Here is a 23,305-nt window from a genome sequence, read left to right as displayed (position 1 = left end):
AGACGTAGTTAGCTGTCTGTCTTAGTTTTGCATGGGAACGCAATTCAAGGGCAGAATAATGTGCATTACTGTGTTCATAATGCATATTACCGTGTTTATTACTGTGTTTGTGTATTACTGTGTTTGTAATGTGTATTACCGTAATTTCACCACGGGAGGACTAATCATTATGGAAGTGTATATATGCCCAAAAATCTATTGGTAATCCACATTGGAAACTTTGGCGCATAATATCAGTTAAACACAGAAATAAAGGTTTCTCTCAGAACTGTGTTCTCCTTTTTAAGTTCATTCACTTCGGTTTCAATCTTATTGACTGTCCCTTTTAGCTTGTGTGTATCTTTCTCCAATGTCACAGCTTTTTCATCACTCATCTCGAGGCCTTCAACTGTTTTATATCCTTACTGACTAATTCAAGTATACCCAGGTTGACATTTATTGATTTGAACAGATAGGTTTCGACCTTTACCATTCCCGGTGGTGAAAATATTAAATCACCTGTGTCTGTGGAAGAGTCACGTTTTCGTTTTGAAATTGGTTCCCCTGTCTTATTCTCCGTCATGTTTGGGTGTTGCTTGTTTTCGTAACATTTGTCGATAAATTTCTCTAGTCGTAAGATTTGTTTTTTGTTGTTATCCAGATTGAAGGTTGTCACCCACCAAATTGTGTAGTGCTAATATTTAGTCTAACTTACCGATATTGAACATGACGTTTTTATCTTGAGGTGCTCTACATAACTACGTTCAGTCCACCATCTTCTCTCAGTAGAAGGCTAATCATTATGGAAGTGTGTATATATATCCCAAAAAATCTATTGGTAATCCAAATTAGAAAGTTGACGCATAATATCAGTTAAACACAGAAGTAAACTCTCACGTCATTTTTTCAGATGCTCGATAAACATACATTTTTTACATAGTATTTCCACATGTGATTAATGTGCGAATAATCTGTGACAAAAATGTAAATGAAAAAATCCGTTCTATTGTTTCCCCACAATATCCAAACTGTTCCCCTTCAATTGCTACCGCAGTTATGCATGTTCTTCCCACATTTTATTTATTTTAGAAGCATTTACATTTGGGCCAGTCCATATAAGCCAATTTCTGCAAGTGTAAAGGGTTAAAACTATAATTTTGATGTTGTGAATGGTCAGTCCTTACATCCATAGCTCAGTCTATGAATTTGAATGTTTACAGTTCTCCCGCCTCATCCCTCAGATGTTTACCAAAAAAGGGACTGCTTTGTTGTTGTTGTTGGAATCCCAGATTGCTTGTTTAATGAAAGTACAATATATTATGGTATGAAAAAGCTGTTTGTTGAGTAATAAATCCACAGTCACAAAGGAAGTGTATGTAGATCCACATGTTTTTAATCAATGCTCAACATTTCACCATGAAAATCATATTTTATGCCACACAGGAAAATGGTAAGACTTTGATCTTCAATACTTTGGTCTTGTTTATTCAGCAACTTCTTTACCCTGTAAGAATAAATAAATAATATAATGGATCAGTAATAATAATGAACATGATAAATATATGGATAGAATATAATGGATCAGTAATAATAATGAACATGATAAATATATGGATAGAATATAATGGATCAGTAATAACAATGAACATGATAAATATATGGATAGAATATAATGGATCAGTAATAATAATGAACATGATAAATATATGGATAGAATATAATGGATCAGTAATAACAATGAACATGATAAATATATGGATAGAATATAATGGATCAGTAATAATAATGAACATGATAAATATATGGATAGAAAATAATGGATCAGTAATAATAATGAACATGATAAATATATGGATAGAATATAATGGATCAGTAATAATAATGAACATGATAAATATATGGATAGAATATAATGGATCAGTAATAATAATGAACATGATAAATATATGGATAGAATATAATGGATCAGTAATAGTAATGAACATGATAAATATATGGATAGAATATAATGGATCAGTAATAATAATGAACATGATAAATATATGGATAGAATATAATGGATCAGTAATAATAATGAACATGATAAATATATGGATAGAATATAATGGATCAGTAATAATAATGAACATGATAAATATATGGATAGAATATAATGGATCAGTAATAATAATGAACATGATAAATATATGGATAGAATATAATGGATCAGTAATAATAATGAACATTATAGACTTGGATAGAATATAATGGATCAGTAATAATTATTAACATGATAAATATATTATGAACACTTAAAGAATACTGTATAATGGAACAAGCATTTTAAGGCTCAGCTTGGATTTTCAACTTTTAAGTACCAGCTTAGTTTGAAATAATAATATTTTTTGCCCTACTTAACATGTGCTTCTTAGGGATCTTCGAAACAGTTGAGTGTAAAGGGTCTTTATTGACCTCTGAGAAGACTGAATCATAGGTGGTGTTGATGTGGTCATTTCTGAACATGAGTCATGTACAGGTCTAGCAGCAGTTCTGTACCTTTCCAGAGTCACGGGTCTTGGCTCTGAGCTTGTTGACCTGAGTCTCAGCGATATCAGCACGCTCCTCGGCCTCCTCCAGCTCATGCTGAACCTTCCTGAACTTAGACATGTGCTGGTTTGCTGCTTCCTCCTGGGTGAGGAAAAGAGAGGGAGAGCAGAACATCAGCATTCATTATATAATTTTTTCTAAAGATAAATATATTTTCGAATGCTGTTTTTTTCAGAGTATTTGATTAAGTCTGTGACTCACCGCTTCCTCAGCCTGCCTCTTGTAGGCCTTCACTTTCATCTGCAGCTTATCTACCAGGTCCTGAAGTCTGCCAACGTTCTTCTTATCCTCCTCAGTCTGTGGGAGAAGAGCAAAGAATCAATGTCCCATAGTTTTATACACAAACCTGTCTGTGTTAGTGTCAAGTGTGTGAAGGATGCACTTTCTCTTACCTGGTAAGTGAGCTCCTTGACTCTGCGCTCATACTTGCGGACTCCCTTGACTGCGTCTACACCTCTTCTCTGCTCAGCCTCCACCTCAGTCTCGAGCTCACGCACCTTTGTGGAAAAAATAAACGTAGGCATTTGTTTGAGCTGGTGAAATCAGATGTAACGAATCTTTGTAACACAGGTCATCTTCTACCTAGTCAAGGAAGCACAATTGTTGTCTGTTCCTTTTCATAATTTTTATTGAAGTTGTCTGTTATTATAACAACTTTTCATTATCTAGGTCAGTAGTTCCCAAAGTGTAATTTACATTTCAAATGTGATGAATATTGATAGCAACAGCAGGGTAAACTAACAGGGAACCGTGGAAAATGTGTGCAATACAATACAATGTAATAATATTAATCCACAATTGATGTTCTTAACCCTTAGATGCACAACATGAGCCTGGGAGTATCTCTACCTGTACATGGCCATCTGATCAGTTATCACTCCAGTGTTAATCTGCTCAATTGTAATTATTCGCCTACCTCCTAATGCATTTTGCACACAATGTATATAGACTCTTTTTTTCCTTTTTTTAGCTACTGTGTTATTGACTTGTTTATTGTTTACTCCATGTGTAACTCTGTGTTGTTGTCTGTTCACACTGCTATGCTTTATCCTGGCCAGGTTACAGTTGTAAATGACAACTTGTTCTCAACTAGCCTACCTGGTTTAAATAAAGGTGAAATAAAAAAATAAAAAAACAAACGGTGATATTGGTATCCACAGTACTCAATCACTGATAATTTTTTCCCAATTCAATTCATCTTGTATTTGTAATATATTGTACATGACTATTTATACATTGTGGCATGTATTTAGCAGTGTATAGTTCAGTACCCGTATGGCCTCTAGAGGGCGACAGTGGCCTGTTTTAATGTCGTTAGGTTGCTTCCACCACAGATAGAACAATGTTTCTACCATGGGGAGCTCGTGCTATGGCATTTATTAAGAGACGTTTGCCAAGTGAGTCAACAGCGAGACAGGAGCACCGACATAACATTTATGTCATAAATTCATTTGGCAGGTAAGTGGGAAAGCACCATATTAAAGACAGTAATGTTTTCGGAGTATGTACAAATGTTTGTTAAGATGTTACGTTGTATTTTCACGTTTTTATGAACTTGTGAAAGTCCGCTAGCCTACAAGCTAATTTAGCCTTCTAGCTGGTAGCCCCACATATCAACGCTAGCTTCCCTAGCAACAGCCCTTTTGCAGCAGAGTGAATGAGAAGCTAGCGATCTGGAGAGAGAGAAATTAAACAATGTAACTAGATGAAGCCTAACAAATGATTACAATGAGATGAATTTGATTCATGTACAGTAAATTATATCGTGTGTTGATATTTATTGAGAATTGTTATTTATTAGTATTATTATGAATGAATTGGCAGTTTAGAAGAAGTCTGCCAAGACAACTGTACAAGCCTGAACGAAGCAACTAGATAAATACATTTGTATATCTTTATTTTAAGGTCTTGGCTACAATTCTTCTCAACTCCACTAAAGTGAGTTGCAAAAATCACTGTAGCTGACGACCTATATCTCCCTCACTAACTTTAAGCACCAGCTGCCAAAGCAGCTCACATATCACTGCACCTGTACATAGCACATCTGTAAACAGCCCATCCAATTTCCTCATCCGCAAACTGTTATTTTTATTTTTATTTTTTATTTTTTGCTCCTTTGCACCCCATTATCTCTACTTGCACATTCATCTTTTGCACATCTATCACTCCAGTGTTTAATTGCTAAATTGAAATGATTTCACCACTATGGCCTTTTTATTGCCTACCTTCCTTATCTTGCCTTATTTTCACACACTGTATATAGACGTTTTCTCTATTGTGTTATTGACTGTATGTTTGTTTATTCCATGTGTGTTGTTGTTTGTGTCGCATTGCTTTGCTTTATCTTGGCCAGGTCGTAGTTGTAAATGAGAACTTGTTCTCAACTAGCCTACCCAGTTAAATAAAAGTTCAATTTAAAAAAAGTTTTTAAAGTGTAACATATTCCCCAAAATGTTGATTTTGAAGATAAATCCATCCTGAATTAGCTTTTAAAACTGCTACATTTTCTCTCTGCCACATGGCAAAATGTGTAGAATTTCAAGAAATTAGCTCTAAAATAACCAAATGCCATTTCTGTCCAAAGGCTAAATGAATAGAATAGCTGAACATTTGTTTTAAAACTGCAAATGTTGTTTCTGATGCCAGAAGGTGACTTAAAAATGTCCTTTCCCAGGGGCCGAGACATGATTAGTCCGGCCATGCACTGGAGAAATCGTAGCAAATCCAAAAGAAGAGGACTTGTAGACAATCCCATTGCGACCTTAGCTAGCTAAGCTCATGCACAGAAACACACCATCGGGTCTAACAGTTGTGCTGAACTGCACATGTTCATGCAGTCAAAAAAAAGCTGAGAACATTGTTTTTGATGAAAATTAAAATGTGTTAGTTTGTTACTTTCACTAGGTTGTAGTAATGACAGTTTCAGCTACTTAAAGATGCACTCCAGTATCTTAATACATTTACTCAAGTCTAGGTCTTGCCTTGAGATTTCAAGAAAATTAACAACCAAGGATGAATTTTTCACTTCTCCCATAGACATCTCAAACCCTGGTCTGGTCTGAATCGCAAGCATTCCCGGAAGTCTTGCAATGTTGCACCTCTGGGTTTAGAAACACTGTGGTAAAACTACCTGGATGCTATTTTTACTACACTCTAAAGTAGGAATTGTATTCTGATATTAGGAGGGGGTCACTAATGAATTTTCTATCACAAAAGGGGTCCCGTGTCAAAAAGTTTAGGAACCCTTGATCGAGGTGGTTGAGGGTGGCAGGTATACTAGCAGTTAAATGTTGCTGGTTCAAATACCTGAGCCTTCAATGTGAAAAATGTGTTGATGTCCAAGGCACTTCACCCTAATTTTCACCTATCTGGTGTATATGACAATAAAAACAATTTTAATTAATTTAGAGAAAGAGTCTCCTGTGTAATTTTATATGATCAAATACATGTACAGCAATCAGTCCTTCAATCCACCCTAATCCACCCTGCTGGTAACTCACCCTGGACTCCAGTTTCTGGAGCTGCTTCTTGCCTCCCTTCATGGCCAGATTCTCAGCCTCATCCAGGCGGTGCTGCAGGTCCTTGACTGTGACCTCCAGGTTCTTCTTCATCCTCTCCAGGTGAGAACTGGTGTCCTGCTCCTTCTTCAGCTCCTCAGCCATCATGGCCGCCTGGAATGGTAGTTTGTTTAATTTATGCACAAATCATAACATCCCTCTGACATCTTTATTGTGGTTAACCTGCCCAGCTACTATTTCCCTTGAGGACAAATCAAATTGATGTAATCCAAGTACTCACGTCAGTGATGGCCTTTTTGGCCTTCTCTTCTGCATTCCTGGCCTCCTGGACGATGTCGTCCACCTCTCCCTGCACTTGTACCAGATCAGTCTCCAGCTTCTTCTTGGTGTTCAGAAGGCTGGTGTTCTGAAGGAAGAAACAAGATGATTTGTTTGACTCTCAAGAGAACTGACAAGTCACAAATTCTGAAAATGTGAAAGTAAGGACTGTCGAATTCCAGGTGTGTGTAAATAGTATGCTTGGTTGAGTTTCATTAGAATCGTCATTTGACCAATACCTGGGAGTGCAGCAGTCCAACACGCTCGCTGGCGTCTACCAGCTCAGTCTCAGCCACTTTGCGGCCTCTCTCTGTCTGCTCCAGAGCAACTCTCAGCTCCTCGATTTCAGCCACCATCAGACCGTTTCTGCGCTCCACCATGGCTGCCTGCTCCTTCATGTCTTCTGCGACACGGACGGCGTCATCAAGGTGCAATTGGGCATCCTGGGGTTCACAATGACATACGTTCTTTAGGACTTGTGGAAGTAGGGGTGTTTCACAAACAAATCCCTAGCCATGTAGGGGTGATATAAATGTTCATTGGTAAGAATGTACTTAATATCCCTACCTTTCTACAGTATATAGTTCAATCTATTCAATTCCACTGTTCTTTTATTTTCTACAGATTCACAAAGAAATCCCTCTCCATGTTCAGGTGTTTGAACCTGATGTCCCAGTCCCTTTACCTTGAGCTGTCCCTGGACGTTCCTCAGCTGTTTCTGGGCCTCAGCGGCCTGCCTGTTGGAGTGGCTCAGCTGGATCTCCATCTCATTCAGGTCTCCCTCCATCTTCTTCTTCACCCTCAGGGCATCATTCCTGCTCCTGACCTCAGAGTCCAGGGTGCTCTGCATGGAGTCAACCACCCTCTGGCTGTTCCTCTTGATCTGCTCCATCTCCTCGTCCTTCTCAGCGATCTTCCTGTCCACCTCACCCTTGATCTGGTTCAGCTCCAGCTGCACACGCAGAATCTTGGATTCCTCGTGCTCCAGTGTTCCCTGGACAAACAGAAGCAGTCAGGCCAATTGTGTTCAATATATTTGGATGTAGCAATTACATATATATGACTACAATAAACTCCAATACAGGGATCATTGGACTGTAGCTGGTGTTGGCTAGTTTAACACTGCTTTCCCCATCAAACAGCTGTAGTTTGTACCTCAGCCTCCTCCAGAGCGGTCTGGATCTCAGACTTCTCTGTCTCTACGGTCTTCTTGGCCTTCTCCAGCTCATGAATGCTCTTGCCAGTCTCTCCGATCTGCTCAGTCAGGTCAGAGATCTCCTCTGCGCACACACATTCAGGAGCAGTTTAGACTTGGGGGATTTTAAGTGGATATGTCAATGTACTGAAGTTGACATTGAATCATAATAACCGTTCATTAATTAACAGCACTTCATATGGTCTGGCAAATCTAATTGCCCTCCACATCCTTTGGTTGTTCAAAGGAATAGTGATCACAGGTTAAAAATATAAATATTTTGAACTGTACATGACAACTCTGAAATGGTGTAATAGTAGTTTTGATGTTTGCAGTTCCCTTCATTTTCAAAACACTAGTCAAACATGGGCCAAATAGAACTGCTGTCAAGTGCTCACGTTGCAGGTTCTTGTTCTCTCTCTTCAGAGTCTCCAGATGATCCAGAGCCTCCTCGTAGGAGTTCTTCATCTTGAAGAGTTCAGTGCTCATAGAGCGAGCCTCCTTCTGAGCTCCTTCCAGCTCAGCCTGGCCCTCCTCATACTTCTGCTTCCACTCTGCCAGAACCTAGGAGTATCCATGGGAGTTTCATTAGATGAAGAGTTTTGAATCAGAAATATGCTACAGTTAATCATATAGCAGACAGAAAATATCAACCTAAGGTGAGGTTTCTTTGTTTTCACCTTGTCAAAGTTCCTCTGCTTCTTGTCGAGGTTGGCGGCCATTGCGTTTGCTCTCTCAACATCAATCATGAGGTCCTCCACCTCTCCCTGCAGCCTCTGCTTGGTCTTCTCCAGGGAGGCACATTTGGAGTTGGTCGCCTCAATGGTCTCCTCAGCATCCTGAAGTCGCTGGGCCAGCTTCTTCCTATTGGACAACAGAGGGAGGTTTTAGGGGCTGAAACAAACGTTACAATACATGTTGATGTAACATTTTCTCAGAGCCCAATCCACCATCACCATCAATACCCTATATTTTAGTTTTGCTGATCCGTGCGACTCACTTGGCCTCCTCCAGCTCCTCTGTGCGCTGGATAGCATCAGTTTCATACTTAGTCCTCCACTGAGCCACCTCACTGTTGGCCTTGGACATGCCGCGTTGCAGCTCTGCCTTGGCCTCCTGCTCCTCCTCAAACTGCTCCCTCAGGAGGTCACAGTCATGGCGGGCAGATTGGACACCGTGGGCCAATGCGTTTTTAGCCTGTGAGAGAGAAAGACAAAGAGAGATTGGAAAGATAGTCAAACAAATTATAGTAGAGCTCTCTGAGGGTGGTGTAGTCACCATGTATATGAAGATATGTCTTTAAACCAGGGTTCTCCAACTGGCGTGAAGCGATTTTATTTGGCCCCTCAAGTTTTCTGAATAAAGTAATATTTTGGCGTGGGGGGGGGACCATAAAAGACTGTAAAAACACCAACAAATCTGCTCCGTGATTGTAATTTTGGAAATCCAATCCAAAGTTTTCCCATGCACAACAGACAGATCTATGTGATCAGAGGCGTCATGCCCATAGGGGGCACAGGGGGGCACGTGCCCCCTCAGATTTGTCCTGTTGTAGTTTCTCTGTAATACTACTAGTTACCTTGCAATTTTCTGAAGTTGGCTTTAGTCAGCCCAGATACCGTAGGTTCCCAAAATCCCAACCTCATAACTAACTACCAAGAAGCCATTTCAGGCTATCAATCGAGGTAGAGTGGCTAGCTTGTCTAACTATCTTAGCTGGCATGCCTGCTAGAAAGGCTGGTAGACTTAAGAAAAGCAAGCAATAACTAAATGTACTGAATGAGTCTCAAATTCCTTTCAATCTTTTACCCAGATTTTAGCAGAGATATAGAGAAGCATATTTAGTTTCTTTAAAAACAACCACCAGTCAGGAAGTTACAGACAGCTGAAGAGGTATGCTGAGATATGTCGAAAAACAGACATATATATTATTTTTTTTACATTGAATTAAGTATAAAGATTTTGGCTATAGATTGCAGGAAAAAGCTGTTTCAGGTGTTTGAAAAAACACAACCCCCCCCCAGGACAGCACCCCTAGCCACCATCACATACTTTGTGACCCATCAGATTTTTTTTGGGGGTGCATGACGTCGCTGCATGTGACCGCATACATGCAAGGTTTGAAATTACGTTTTTGTCAAATATTATATATGTTTATGTTTCTTCCGTTCAATTGGCAGTCTACAAATTATTTGTAATTATGTCCTGACCATCCACTCAAGAAAATAAATCGTCACATGGCTGAATCTAGTTGATGATCCCTGCACTAAACTCTGGGGTCGTGGAGTCCATCTTGGGTCCCTTACCTTGACCTCCTCCTCAATCGCCCTCTTCAGCTCCTCCACCTGCTGGGTGAAGGCCTGTTTTCCTCTGGTCAGCTGAGACACCAGGGCTTCCTTCTCCTCCAGCTGGCGGCCAAACTCACCTGTAGGGATAGAGGGACATCTTGTTAATGACATCTTTGTTTTCTAAGATTGAACATGTATTTTAATGTATCTTGGGGGCAATGTTGTTCGGTGGTGAATAGTACAATAGAAACGATGTGGACCAGTAGAGGCTCCTCAGAAGAGGAAGGGGAGGACCATCCTCCTCAGTGAAATTACATTGACTTCAATACAAAACCAAGGAGGCTCATGGTTCTCACCCCCTTTCCAGAGACTTACACAGTAATAATGACAACGTACTGCAACCTATCATAGCTCTTGCAGCATGAACTGACATGTTGTCCACTCAATCAAAGGACCAGAGAATTAATCTAGTACAGAAAGCATATGCTACAGTTAGCTAGCACTGCAGTGCATAAAATGTGATGAGTAGTTGACTCAAAGAGAGAGAAAGAACATAGTTTAACAGATTATTTTCTTTAAAAATGAAGGAGAAGCAAGAGAGAGAGAGATTATTTTCCCTTTCACTTAGCTAGCAAATGCAGGAGAGAGAGAGAGAGAGAGAGATATTTTCCCTTTCACTTAGCTAGCAAATGCAGGAGAGAGAGAGAGAGAGAGAGATTATTTTCCCTTTCACTTAGCTAGCAAATGCAGGAGAGAGAGAGAGAGAGAGATTTTTTTTCCCTTTCACTTAGCTAGCAAATGCAGCTAGCTAGTTTAGTCTACTCAAACACCCGGCTCAAACAGAGAGGGATGCTATGTTAGTTAGCTGTCTGTGGCTATCCAACAAGAGAACTCTTCCAAGCCAAGGTAAGCTTTTGGTTTTATTAATTTATTGCCAGCGGGATCCACTGTGTAACTGCTAAACTGCTTGCTGACTGTACTGCATTATTGTAGCGGGTTTACTAAAGTGTTAGTTCCAGTAGCTACGTTGACTAGCTATGACGTTAGCTAATATGGTGACATCGATGTAGGCTGTGTGTAGCGGTTAGTGGTTATGTTATGAAGGTTTGGAACGTTTTTTTCTGCCTGATCACAGACAGCTGGTGTGTTTTGCACTGAAGTCCAGAAGGTAAAAGGTGAGGCGAGAAGGAATTATACAACGAGCAAAATGGTCATGCTGTTTGTATGTGGCTTCTATGAAAGTGAACTGTGTCTGCGTGGGATCAGGGTAGTATTCATTCCGCACATTCTGTTGAAAACCTTTCTTAAACGGAACCAAATAGAACAAAATTAGGATATCATTCCTGAATTTGTCCAATAGAAACTCTTGTTTGCAACTGTTGGACTAATTATTACAACCTAGATCAGCTAGATGCAGGCAAGAGTGTGAAAGGCAGTATTGAATGTATCACGGTCTCTCATCTCGATTACTCATATTCTTCTCTCGACCTGTGCACATACATTGTAAACTGCTCCTAAAAAAAGATTATTGTCCTCCATCTTAAACATCACCGACCGGCACTAATGTGGACTATGGACATAAATCCCCAACACATTTTATTCTGTTCTACTGAAGGAAAGCATTGGCTTGTTCATTGTTGATGGTACCATTTTCTGTCAGGAGTCTGGCCCTCTGTCCGCTGATGTCGTTGACCTGGCGAACATTCTCATCATTCTTAGTCTTCAGCTCACTCAGCTGGTCCTCAAGAGTACGGCACATCTTCTCCAGATTGCCCTGTTAGTGAAACATGTTCCATCGTTACTTTATATATGTGACTCCTGTCAACATCAGTTGAGTTGAATGGTGATGTAGTTGACCCTCCTCAACACTGCTTGATCAAAACATCACTACTCACCTTAGCCTTGGCGACGGCCTCCATGTTGCTAGAGAGGTCATCAATCTCCATCTTGTACTCGCTCTTCTCCTTCTCCAGCTTCTGCTTAACGCGCTGCAGGTTGTCGATCTGCTCCCCGAGCTCAGCCACACTGTCGGCCTGCTTCTTGCGCAGAGCGGCGGCTGTGGCCTCATGCTGCAGGGTGGACTCTTCAAGATCACGACGCAGCTTCTGGAACTCAGCCTCACGCTTCTTGTTCATCTCAATCTGAGCAGCAGTGGCGCCTCCGGCCTCTTCCAGCCTCTCGCTGATCTCCTCAAGTTCCCTGGAGAGATCGGCCCTCTGCTTCTCAACCTTAGCCCTGGCAGCACGCTCAGCCTCGATTTCCTCCTCCAGCTCCTCAATACGGGCCTAGAACAGGGGACAGGAGCAGGGGGATGAACACTACAATAAAGTTGAAACAATTGAACCTCACAAAGTAATAATAGTATGTATATTTTGCATTAATGTTAAGACCGTTAATATATTCAGTAGATAGTGTCCAATGCAGGATCCAAACTACGATTTTGAGACACCATCTTTACAACAGCAAGATGCACCACGTTCCAACTTATTCAGCCATCAGAATCTATCGGGAAAAATGTGTGCAACCAGAATAATGTTTTTCAAGTCTGTGCTATTCTGTTCTGGAGCTTTGTACCTGGGCAAGTCTGGAGCTTAGACCCCTAGATCCTCTACTGTACCTGGAGTTCCTTGATCTTCTTCTGCAGCTGAGCTCCCAGAGACTGCTCATCCTCAATCTTGCTGAGGAGCTGGGTGGTCTCAAACTCCTTCCTGAGAAACACAAATTTGCCGATTGCAGAGTTAGTTTTGTTTCGATAGTGTAAAGGGAGAGCATTATACCATTCATATTGCTTTTAAAGGAATACTTCAGCATTTTGGCAATATATCTACTTCCTCAGAGTCAGATGAACTTGTGGATACCAGTTGTATGTCTCTGCATCCAGTATGAAGGAAGTTAGAAGTAGTTTTGCAAGCCAACGCTTATTAGCTTGCTAGCAGTTACCATATAATTCCAGTCATTGCGCTAACAGTTAGCAACTTTAAACTGCATGCAGAGACATAAAAATGGTATTCACGAGTTCATCTGGCTCTGGGGAAGTAGATAAAGAGCTTCCAAAATCCTGAAGTATCTCTTTAAGAATCACATGTACATGCTGATTCACAATTACAAGAACTTGCCAAGAACAACCAGTATAGCAGGTAATACTGTAGTCATTTGTTTGTGTTTACTTCTTGATTTTCTCATCAGCTTGCTGCTTGTCATTCTCCAGGTCCATTATGGACTCCTGGGCCAGTTTCAGATCTCCCTCCAGCTTTCTCTTGGCTCTCTCAAGGTCCATACGGAGCTTCTTCTCTTGCTCCAGAGAACCCTCAAGCTAGAAGATAAAAACACATATATTGTTAAAATCTAAACAACTGAAGATAATATCATCTTACATACTATCATGGCCAAAATGTCAAACTCCACTCACGTCGTCCACTTGCTGTTCCAGCTTGGTCTTGGCCTTGGTCAGAGTGTTGACTTTGTCCTCCTCTGCCTGCAGGTCATCCAGTGTCTGCTGGTGGGCTTCTTGGAGGGCTTTCTTCTCCTTGGTCAGCTTGGCAACACTCTCATCCATAGACGCCATCTCCTCTGTCAGGTTTTTAACCTGTAAATGGCCACAACATAATTATAATTATACATTAAGGGGAGATTTAGATTGTTAAATATTGCATTCATTTCATTTAGATTAGAAATGAATCAACAACTACTGTGCTATAGATTCAACACTAGAAGGAAGTGTACACCATGCCTATGTTTCATAAATGAAGGGGAGCAGAACATGCAATGAATGTTGGAAGTACCCCCAACTGAAATTCCACTATTGTGTCATAATATTTCCTGCACCCACAATACAACTTGAATTCCATTTCTGTTATGCTATGTTTTGAGTTGATTATTGTTGGTTAGACTGTCTATGGTAAAACACAATACCTTGTTTTCAGTGGCGTGCTTCTCCTTCTCCACTTTGGCCAGGGTGAGCTCCAGGTCATCAATGTCCTTCTTCAGCTCAGAACACTCATCCTCCAGCTTCCTCTTCTTGGCAGTCAACTCAGCATTGATCTCCTCCTCATCCTCCAGCCTCTCGGTCGTCTCTTTGAGTTTGGCCTCCAGCTGGATCTTGCTCTTGATGAGCCCCTCACACCTTTCCTCAGCATCGTTCAGACTCTCTCCTTCCTGGTTTCAGAACAAGAGAAAAAATCATCAGCCTAACTTTATTTATGAAAATATAGACTTAATTTAGTCTAATTGGTCGGACCAAATCAGGAAATATATAAATAACATGGGCAATAACAGTATGTGTGTGTGTGTTTAAATGTTTGTGTAAATGTGCCCTTATGAGTGTGGGTTTGTATGTATGTCTGTCTGTGTATTTGTGTGTGTGGATGTGCCCTTATGAGTGTGGGTTTGTATGTATGTCTGTCTGTGTATTTGTGTGTGTGGATGTGCCCTTATGAAGGTCGTTGCTCACTCACAGATGCGACTTGGAGCGCCAGGTCATTCTTCTCCTGCATCAGGGCCACCAACTTCTCCTCCATTTGCTTCTTCGTGGACAGAGCCTTGGCCAGGTCTGCTGTCATCTTCTCATAGTTCTCCTTCATGTTGGCCAGCTCCTTCTCAGTCTCAGCGCTCTGCAGCAGGGGCTTGATCTTGAAGTACAACTTCATCCATGGCCAGGTTTTGACATTCATGAATGAGCGGATGTTGTACTGGATGGCGAAGATGGAATCTCTGGTCGACAGAAAGGACAGAGTGGCGTGTCAGTGACATCCCACTGGGAACAGACGTCAGTTCAACGTCTAGTTTTGATTTACGTTTGGTTGAGTTGTCAACTGACGTCAATTCAACGTGAAATCAACTAATTATTTCACCATGTTATTGGTTTTCGGTTAAAAGTTGGGTGAAAAAATATGAAATTGCCTAAGGTTGATGATATTTTTGAAATCCACTTTTTTACAATATTATCACATTACATTTTTTGGTTGAAATTATGTAGATATAACGATATAATGCTTTAAAAAGCGTCTTTCTGGGAGTCTAAGAACAACAAAACCTCTAACCCCTTTTGTTAACAGCTGAGGAATCGGTGTAGGGAAATGTAACCACACTTAAACTCATAGACAGCTCTCTAGATGCAACGACTGACAGTCATGCTAAGCTCATGAGGAATTTTATGTTCTTCAAGAATTAATGGATAAATATCACAAATTTAAATGACAATCGAACAGCCAAATCCCAAACTGCAGCTATTAAGCTAGAATCCTTAGTTGCTGCATCCATTTCTGGACTAAATGAATTAACCCAAAAGCTTTAGTAGACCATTATAAGATGTACTTTCTCATTCTGAACAACTCACAGCATATACAGTATGTAATCATAATGCATTAGATACAGGTGGTTGACAGAAAGCTTTGCCAAGATGTCTACTATTCCTCACCTCCTCTCCATCATCTTGGTGAACTCTCTCCTCATGAGGAATCCACGACTGAGAGCCTGGACCATGCCGACCAGAGTGGCCAGCTTCTCATCTCTCATCTCCTCCAGGACACCCAGCAGACCGGCTTTGAAGAACACCTGAGACACAGGTTAACACGGTCAATGGAACCACAGATTGTGACAGATAGAAAGGCTTGATTCAAAAGAGGGGAACAACACCACTAGATTGATTTAAACAACATTAACTCTGCAATAGTTGCAAACAAACCACGGGATAGGTTGTGTCTAAGTTGTTAGTTATTGTACAGTTGTAGATCAATAATGTACACAGATACAGATAACTGCAGCCATACCACTCTAACACAGTGCACATGATAATGAGTTTAGTTTCTCTTCTATACTTGTGATGCATGAATTTGAAGGAAAAACACTACAATTTTCCATTAGTGAAGAAGAAAGAAGAAAATAATGGATGTACCAACTGAAGAGATTTTAAATTATCATTGAAGTTGTGTTTTGTTGTCATCTTTTCCTGGGAGTATTTGACTGACCTTGGTGTGTCCAAACTTGTAATCCTCGTGATTCACATCAATGGACCCAAGCAGCTTCTCAGAAGCCTTCTTGTTGTCCATGAACTGGCCCTCAGGGATGACGCTGGCATTCAGTACTTTGTACCTGAATGAGGAGAAACGTGTAACATATGTCAAGTTGTAATATGTTGGTTATATTACTTAAAAGTTAAGACTATTCTGATGCTGGGAAAACCCTTGGAGCAGATCTTTCTGTGATTGTGTATGTATGTGTGTGTGTGTCTGTGTATGTGTGTGCATGTACCTCTGCTTGAAATCAGCATAGATAATTCTGCTGGGGAAGCCCTTTCTGCAGATCCTGATACCCTCCAGTACACCATTACACCTGAGCTGGTGGATAACCAGGAAGTTCTCCATCAGACCTGGTGAAACAAAACAATTATCTTTTAATACTCATAAACAGATTATAGATTGGGATTGTTAAGGTTACTGATATTATACTGATAAGATGACATATTTAACTCAATATTTCTTGTACCTGGAGTCTTTGACTCGTTGGGGATCAGGCAGCGCACAAAGTGAGGATGAGTGCTCCTCAAGTTGGTCATCAGCTTATGTAAGTTCTCCTGTAAGGGGGTTACAAACCATTTTCTCAGGCCGACTGTAATTTAGAATAATTGCACCTTTTGAAGGACTGAATCTACACATTTCAAAAGCTCACCCTGAACTGGGAGGACACAGTCTGCATGGAACCACCCTTCTTCTTGCCTCCTTTCTTGGTTGTATCTGTTAAAATGGGGGAAAGTTAAAGATAACTAGAAAAGTACATTTCCTAGAGCGGGTGGAATAAATAGAATAATTTGAAAAGTATGTAAGAAATCTAGAGTGGTCTTGTCTTCAGCAAACACACTAATTATATACCAGAGAATCTCTGGTTAACTTCATACTTATCTAGAGGCAAATGCTGCCAATCAGATTGTGTAGAATAACACCTATTGTATGAGTAAATTAACCCAGTAATAAACCCTGAGAAATTGTGATATATTCAGACTTTAAAGAAAATTGTAACTAGTGCTTAATTTAATCTTGTGACGTGATGCTAGTCTTACCCTCAGGTGGGGCAGCAGGATACAGGGCAGCCAGAATTTTGACTCCTGACTTCCCGTACAGTTGACATACTGAGTCGTTCAGGGGGTCCTTGTTCTTCTCCAGCCACCCAGTGATGTTGTAGTCCACAGTTCCGGCGTAGTGCACCAGGGAGAAGTGGGCCTCTGCCTTGCCTTTGGCAGGCTTGGGCTTCTCAAACGCCTGTGTTTTGCCAAGATGCTGGGAGTACAGCTTGTCCTTGAAGGTAGTGTCTGAAGACTTGGGGAACATGCACTCCTCTTCAAGGATGGAGAAGATGCCCAATGGCTTTACGAAAGGAGATGTATATCAAATTAGTGATATTTACACTTTGGATCACATTAACTCCTTTAGTAAACATGCTGTTATAGGATTATATTCATTTAGAGGCACATAATAGGAAACATATTGAGATCTCAACAGTCAGATGCTGATAATATCTCACACAGCGTTCCATTTGAGCTTTGCTGTTGAGGTCCATTATAATCCTCACAGACATCTTACCTTCTCAATAAGCTCAATACAGGCAGCCAAGTCCATGCCGAAGTCAATGAAGGCCCAGACGATTCCCTCCTTCTTGTACTCCTCTTGCTCCAGGACGAACATGGTGTGGTTGAAAAACTGTTGCAGTTTCTCATTGGTGAAGTTGATGCACAGCTGCTCCATGCTGTTGTACTGTTGATGGAATTTTAAAAGGGATAATTTCATCATACAAGGCTGTAATCCATCTCAATCAGAACTTATTGTCTTGTTCTGGTCTCATACTCACATCAAAGATCTCAAACCCGGCAATGTCAAGCACACCGATATAGAACTGCCTTGGATTCTTGGTGTCCAACATCTCATTGATACGGATGACCATCCACAAGAACATCCTCTCATAGATGGACTTGGCCAGAGCCATGACTGAGTTATTAACCTGCAATGATAATACCTCAAATGAATACGTGAGATATTGACCATGTCCAGTGATGAGGTGATGATACATTTGGGAAAACATCAACACTATTAAAACAAATCAATGCACTCGTCCCCAAAATAAATCCGGTTCACAGAGAATGGAGGATGCTTTGTTTGGCCACCTTACCTGAGGCACAGTCTGTCCCTTGGTCACATACTCGTTGCCGACCTTCACTCTGGGGTAGCACAGAGCCTTCAACATCTCAGCTGAGTTCAGGCCCAGCAGGTAGCCAATTTTATCAGCCACTGGAGAGAGAGAGAACCAACAAGAACAGACTCAGGGAGACAATATCGCTTTTTTATGATGTCAAACTGGCAAAATAGTTTGGGTAACTTCTTTGTGGGGTAGGTTTTGATTCTCCCACATCCATCATTTCAAATCATTTGTGGAGGTTGTAATTTGTCTCCAAAAATGATCTCCTGCCTGACTTTCATGTGGCACTGTCTGTCTTAGGTGTTCTATTTCTATGTTGGGGACTGGGAATGGGACTAATGCTCTACATATTGTATATCTATGAGTGGGACTCACCCTCTGTGCCGTCTGGCTCGGCCTGCTCCTCACGCTGCTTCTGCTTGAATTTCAAGTTTCCATGGTGCACTACAGCTCCTGTCAGCTTGTAGATGCCAATCTTCTCATCATTAGTGAAGCCCAGGATTGTAATGGCATCCTGACATTAAAGAGGAAGTACCACAGTGATGAACTGAACTGTAGTTTGGTCAGTTACACTACAGTTCTGTGCTGCTCACTGCAGAACAAATGGGATAGATAGATTTGACTGGCCTCTCTGTTCCACATGATTACGCTTGGCAAACACATTAGTAGATGGCAGCACGAAATGAGTTTTACACAGTTCCACAGGACACTTAGTGGCGCTCTCTTGTGAATGTCTTACATGTATGTGCCTCAAGGCGAAGTGTGAAGGCATGAAGAGTTCCTTGAGGCACATGTCTAACTAACACAAGGCATTTAGAATCAAACAAAAAATATCTGAAAATTCTCAACTGCCACCAAGTTGGAATTACACAGAGCATTCAGTGTGTATGGTGGTCCTACCCATTCCCTATCTAGAGATTGGTTAACCCTTTGTTTGACTCACATCTGTGGCATCCAGCTCTTCCTTGTCGTCGATGCTGGCCACAGCGATCTGACCCTGACTACACATGGGGAAGTCGTAGGGGTTGGTGGTGATGAGTGACATTTCTGTGGACAACAGAGAACAGCTTGTCAGTTAATCTCTTAGAATTCTGCTCTCCTACCTTTACAGTATTTCTCCCTCCTTTACTCAATAGATGGACTCAATGATACATGTAGTATATAATGAATAGCATAAAGAGGAGACTGAGACTTGTGGACTAGTGCATCACAGTGATTTACTTGATAGATATTTCCCAGAGACCTGACTCATGTCTAGATGCCTTGTTACCTTGGATGTAATCATTGTAATAGTATTATTAGTGTGGACTATGAATATTTGTATAAGTTCCACAGATGGGGGTGGGAATAATTTCCCCTAAAACTCTACTTTGTCGTACCAACTATGTCAGGTTTGTGGCCTGTCATCATCTGGAAGAAGATGTGGTAGCCTCTCTCATCGGGCAGCTGGAAGGACACTCTGGACTTCTCCAGCAGGTCTGAGGGTGAAAGAGAGAGAGAAAGAGATTGTAATATTATATTTAATTTGATGATATGATCTCCTAAAAATTATCTGTGTGAATTTAGGAAAGCATTGAGAAACAATCAAAACCAACTCACAGGTTTCAATGTCAGCTTTAGCCAGTTTACCACCTTGGAAGTGAATCCTGATGAATTTACCCTGTAGTAGAGCATGGGGGTTATTAATAGGTCAACAAATAAATAAACATTTTACTTTGATAGACCTCTTTAAATGTTACAGTTTGTTGGACAGTTGTTGACATCACTATAGTGAATATTTTTCCAATATAAGGTAACTTCCACAGTATGCCCTTCATACTTACAAAGCGAGACGAGTTGTCGTTCCTCACTGTCTTGGCATTACCGTAAGCCTCCAGCAGAGGGTTAGCTGCAATGATCTGATCCTCAAGAGACCCCTGATTGAGTCAAACACACGTTGCTCAGAAACTGGTAAAGCACGTTTTTCTCAATTGAACACTTTTTTTTAAACATGATTCAACCAAACCGAAATAAGAAGTCAAACATAAGAACAACCTACCTGCATTTTGCTGGGGTCTACTTCCTTCTTCTTCTCTCCACCAGACACTGCAATGGTGGCAAAGTACTGGATGACACGCTTGGTGTTGACAGTCTTTCCTGCACCGGATTCTCCACTGGTTTATATGACAGAGAAAGAGGGGTTTTAGTTACATGTTTGAGTGTCAGATTGGCTTTCACTAAGAAATAGCATAGAAAAATACACTGTTAACCTGTGTTCTGACATAAGTCTTTAACAAATAATCCTTCTCATCGACTCGTTATTACACATAACCTGATGCTCTAATCCATTCATAATGTCATGTATTTCATCACACCAAGTGACCCAACTTATTACAATAGAAACACTTTCTCAAGTGACATTTTAGTAAACAACTTACGTAATCAGGACGGACTGGTTCTCCTTATCTGGAATGAAAAAACATATTGCTTATCATACTCAAAACACATGGGGACATTATTTAATTCATAGCACCATCATGAATTTCAATTTGGAACATTTTCCATTCAAAGGTAGTGAAATGAGATATTCCCAGCAAACTGTTATTACCTAGACTAGAAAAACGTAGATCCCTCTCTGAAGCATATTTCAACATCCCATCCATCCATCCATCCAACCAACCATCCATCCATCCATCCATCCATCCATCCATCCATCCAACCAAACAATACATCCAACCATCCATCCATCCATCCAACCAAACAATACATCCATCCGTCCGTCCATCCATCCATCCATCCATCCATCCATCCGTCCGTCCGTCCATCCGTCCGTCCGTCCGTCCGTCCGTCCATCCATCCATCCATCCATCCATCCATCCATCCATCCATAAGAGCTCATACCAATCAGCATGAACTGAAAGGCGTTGTCAGAGACGGAGAAGATATGGGGTGGAGCCTCCATCCTCTTCTTCCCTCTGTAGGCGTTGACAACCTCTGCGTCGTACACTGGGAGCCACTTGTAGGGGTTCACCGTGGCACAGAAGAGCCCAGAGTAGGTCTGGATGAAAGCATAAATAATTTAGGAGATTAACAAAATCAGATTGACTTTTACCTGGATTGATGTGAGGATGTGGGTGTTCTTTGGTAAACTGATGTGGGTCTACTGTATTGATATATTTTGGTTTCTACCGTTCACTTATGTGTAGGACTGTATGTGTGTATTTATTATGTTCATGTGTGTGTGTTTATTATCTTCATGTGTGTGTGTATTTATTATCTTCATGTGTGTGTGTTTATTATCTTCATGTATGTGTGTGTTTATTATCTTCATGTATGTGTGTGTTTGTATGTGCAGGTTTCTTACATAGATCATCCATGCTGCATAACGCTCTTTGAGGTTATACAACACAGAGGCTTCATTCAGGTAGGTCATCATGGCCATGTCCTCAATCTTGTCGTACTTAGGGGGGTTCATCTCATAGATGTCTGCATCTTTGAACACTTTTCCTTCCTGAAACAGTCAGAAATCTAGATTACACACAGATCAAAGTGGACATGACTGAATGATTTTTGCTCATTAAATACAATTACAATTGTTTAAAAAATGCATATCAACATTTAATCCAACTACTTTGTTTTCAGCCACTGACACATACATATATATATTTCTTGACTAGTCAATAACAAAAAATCTATGCCATTTTTAAATAGCTGTGTTGATGTGTTTGAAGGTTATATTCTGGCTACAAAAAAACAAGAAATCCTTCATAATATTTATTTAAATTAAATTATTTATAATAATTTATTCATAATATTTATTTTGTTAAAGATATTATATTGAAATGTTTTTGATCATTTTGATGATTTTTCAAGAAATTGAGTAATTGCACAAACTTGACTTTGAATACTTTTCAGATCAGACTTACCTCCTTAGTGCCATCAGGTTTCGTCACTGTCACAGTACATTTCCCGTCGGCCCTGGCAGTGACCAGACCCTTAAGGTACAGCTCCACCTTGTCTGCCACATAGCAGGAGTTCTTTGAATCAAAGGGTGCGGCTTGTGCCTCCATCCGCTCCTTCTCAGACTTACGAAGGTATATGGCAGCCTTGCCGTAGATTTGCATCTCAGCGTCCGTACTCATGGTGACGGATAACTAGGAAAGAGATGAAACAAGAAACATGATTGACTCTGTGGTGCTTCCTCCCCAGTCAACAGAGTTAGGTGAGTGGTAACTCTAACATAATAATCTCATCACTTTTTATGTGAAGACTCAAACCATGTCTCACCTTCTTTTCCCCCTCCTACAGATGAATGTGTACTTCTTGGAGGACCCTGTGAAACATAAGGTGTTGTGAAAATGCACAAGTCTAAAGCAGTGGAGGCTGCTGAGGGGAGGAGGGCTCACAATAATGACTGGAGTGTAGCAAATGGAATGTCATCAGACACCTGGAAGCCATGTGTTTGATGTATTTGATACCATTCCCCCCTTTCCTCTCCAGTCACTACCACGAGCCCAGCCTCCCCAATTAAGGTACCACCAACCTCCTGTGGTCCAAAGTCTCATCATTTAGTCCCCAAAGGGATAGAAAGGGATATTTTTATTCAAATGAATACCACTGAAACCCCAGTTACATTCTAGACCCCCCCCCCCCCCTCAATTTACAAGCAAGACCATACATGAAAGTTACTGATTTAAAGTAAAACATTTAATGTAACGTTGTATACCAACGCCATTTGATTGCATATTGTCAAATCTTACAAGAGACATGCAGAAGTCAATTCAAACAGTACAGTTAGCTACTGCCTCAGATGCTGAGTACAACGAGGAGACAAATGTACAACTCTAAGAAGGTGGAGAGAGTCTTACCACAGAGGAAGAAGGTATCTGACTTATGGATGCTGGGGCCTCAGCCTCCTTATATCTGGTTGGAAGTGCCAACCAAGCAAAAGTTAATTATGGACCACTCTGGGAAAGGACATGAATTGGATGAGAGACCTCTCTCTGTGTGTCTGTGTCTCACTAGCACCTCCCACTTCCAGGAGCACCACACTCCCATGACATTACTTTTTAATGTCATATTTGTCTCTGAAGCGAGATTTGATTACTAATAGTTATAACAATGTCAAAAGTTTGATTCATTCCAATGTTAGTTCTACTGACCCTCATATTTTTTTTTTTTTACCTTCATTTAACTAGGCAAGTCAGTTAAGAACAAATTCTTATTTTCAATGACGACCTAGGAACAGTGGGTTAACT

The 23,305-nt window shown here is 40.7% G+C and overlaps 1 protein-coding gene across 1 annotated transcript; it reads right to left on the bottom strand.

Annotated features, from left to right (window-relative positions):
• Window positions 1-1,350: 1,350 nt before the first annotated feature.
• Window positions 1,351-22,997, bottom strand: LOC110495035 (myosin heavy chain, fast skeletal muscle). Its single transcript, XM_036940063.1, has 41 exons — window positions 22,916-22,997; window positions 22,335-22,380; window positions 21,974-22,201; window positions 21,412-21,558; window positions 20,949-21,105; window positions 20,486-20,513; window positions 20,107-20,221; window positions 19,892-19,984; window positions 19,668-19,728; window positions 19,448-19,546; window positions 19,012-19,115; window positions 18,444-18,582; window positions 18,042-18,160; window positions 17,724-17,873; window positions 17,459-17,629; window positions 16,939-17,242; window positions 16,551-16,615; window positions 16,368-16,455; window positions 16,134-16,251; window positions 15,851-15,974; window positions 15,301-15,437; window positions 14,339-14,594; window positions 13,797-14,039; window positions 13,294-13,470; window positions 13,052-13,197; window positions 12,502-12,592; window positions 11,780-12,169; window positions 11,532-11,658; window positions 9,903-10,021; window positions 8,597-8,793; window positions 8,277-8,460; window positions 7,995-8,160; window positions 7,557-7,681; window positions 7,087-7,395; window positions 6,641-6,844; window positions 6,364-6,489; window positions 6,066-6,236; window positions 2,958-3,062; window positions 2,767-2,862; window positions 2,515-2,646; window positions 1,351-1,483 (listed from the first exon to the last, which is right to left on the bottom strand). Exons 3-41 carry the CDS (start codon window positions 22,187-22,189, stop codon window positions 1,463-1,465), a joined length of 5,820 nt encoding a protein of 1,939 aa, XP_036795958.1. The 5' UTR covers window positions 22,190-22,201; window positions 22,335-22,380; window positions 22,916-22,997; the 3' UTR covers window positions 1,351-1,462.
• Between the last annotated feature and the right edge of the window lie 308 nt (window positions 22,998-23,305).

The sequence above is a fragment of the Oncorhynchus mykiss genome, chromosome 13 (assembly GCF_013265735.2).
Source record: "Oncorhynchus mykiss isolate Arlee chromosome 13, USDA_OmykA_1.1, whole genome shotgun sequence".
NCBI lineage: Eukaryota > Metazoa > Chordata > Actinopteri > Salmoniformes > Salmonidae > Oncorhynchus > Oncorhynchus mykiss.
This window is presented reverse-complemented; position numbering and strand designations above follow the sequence as displayed.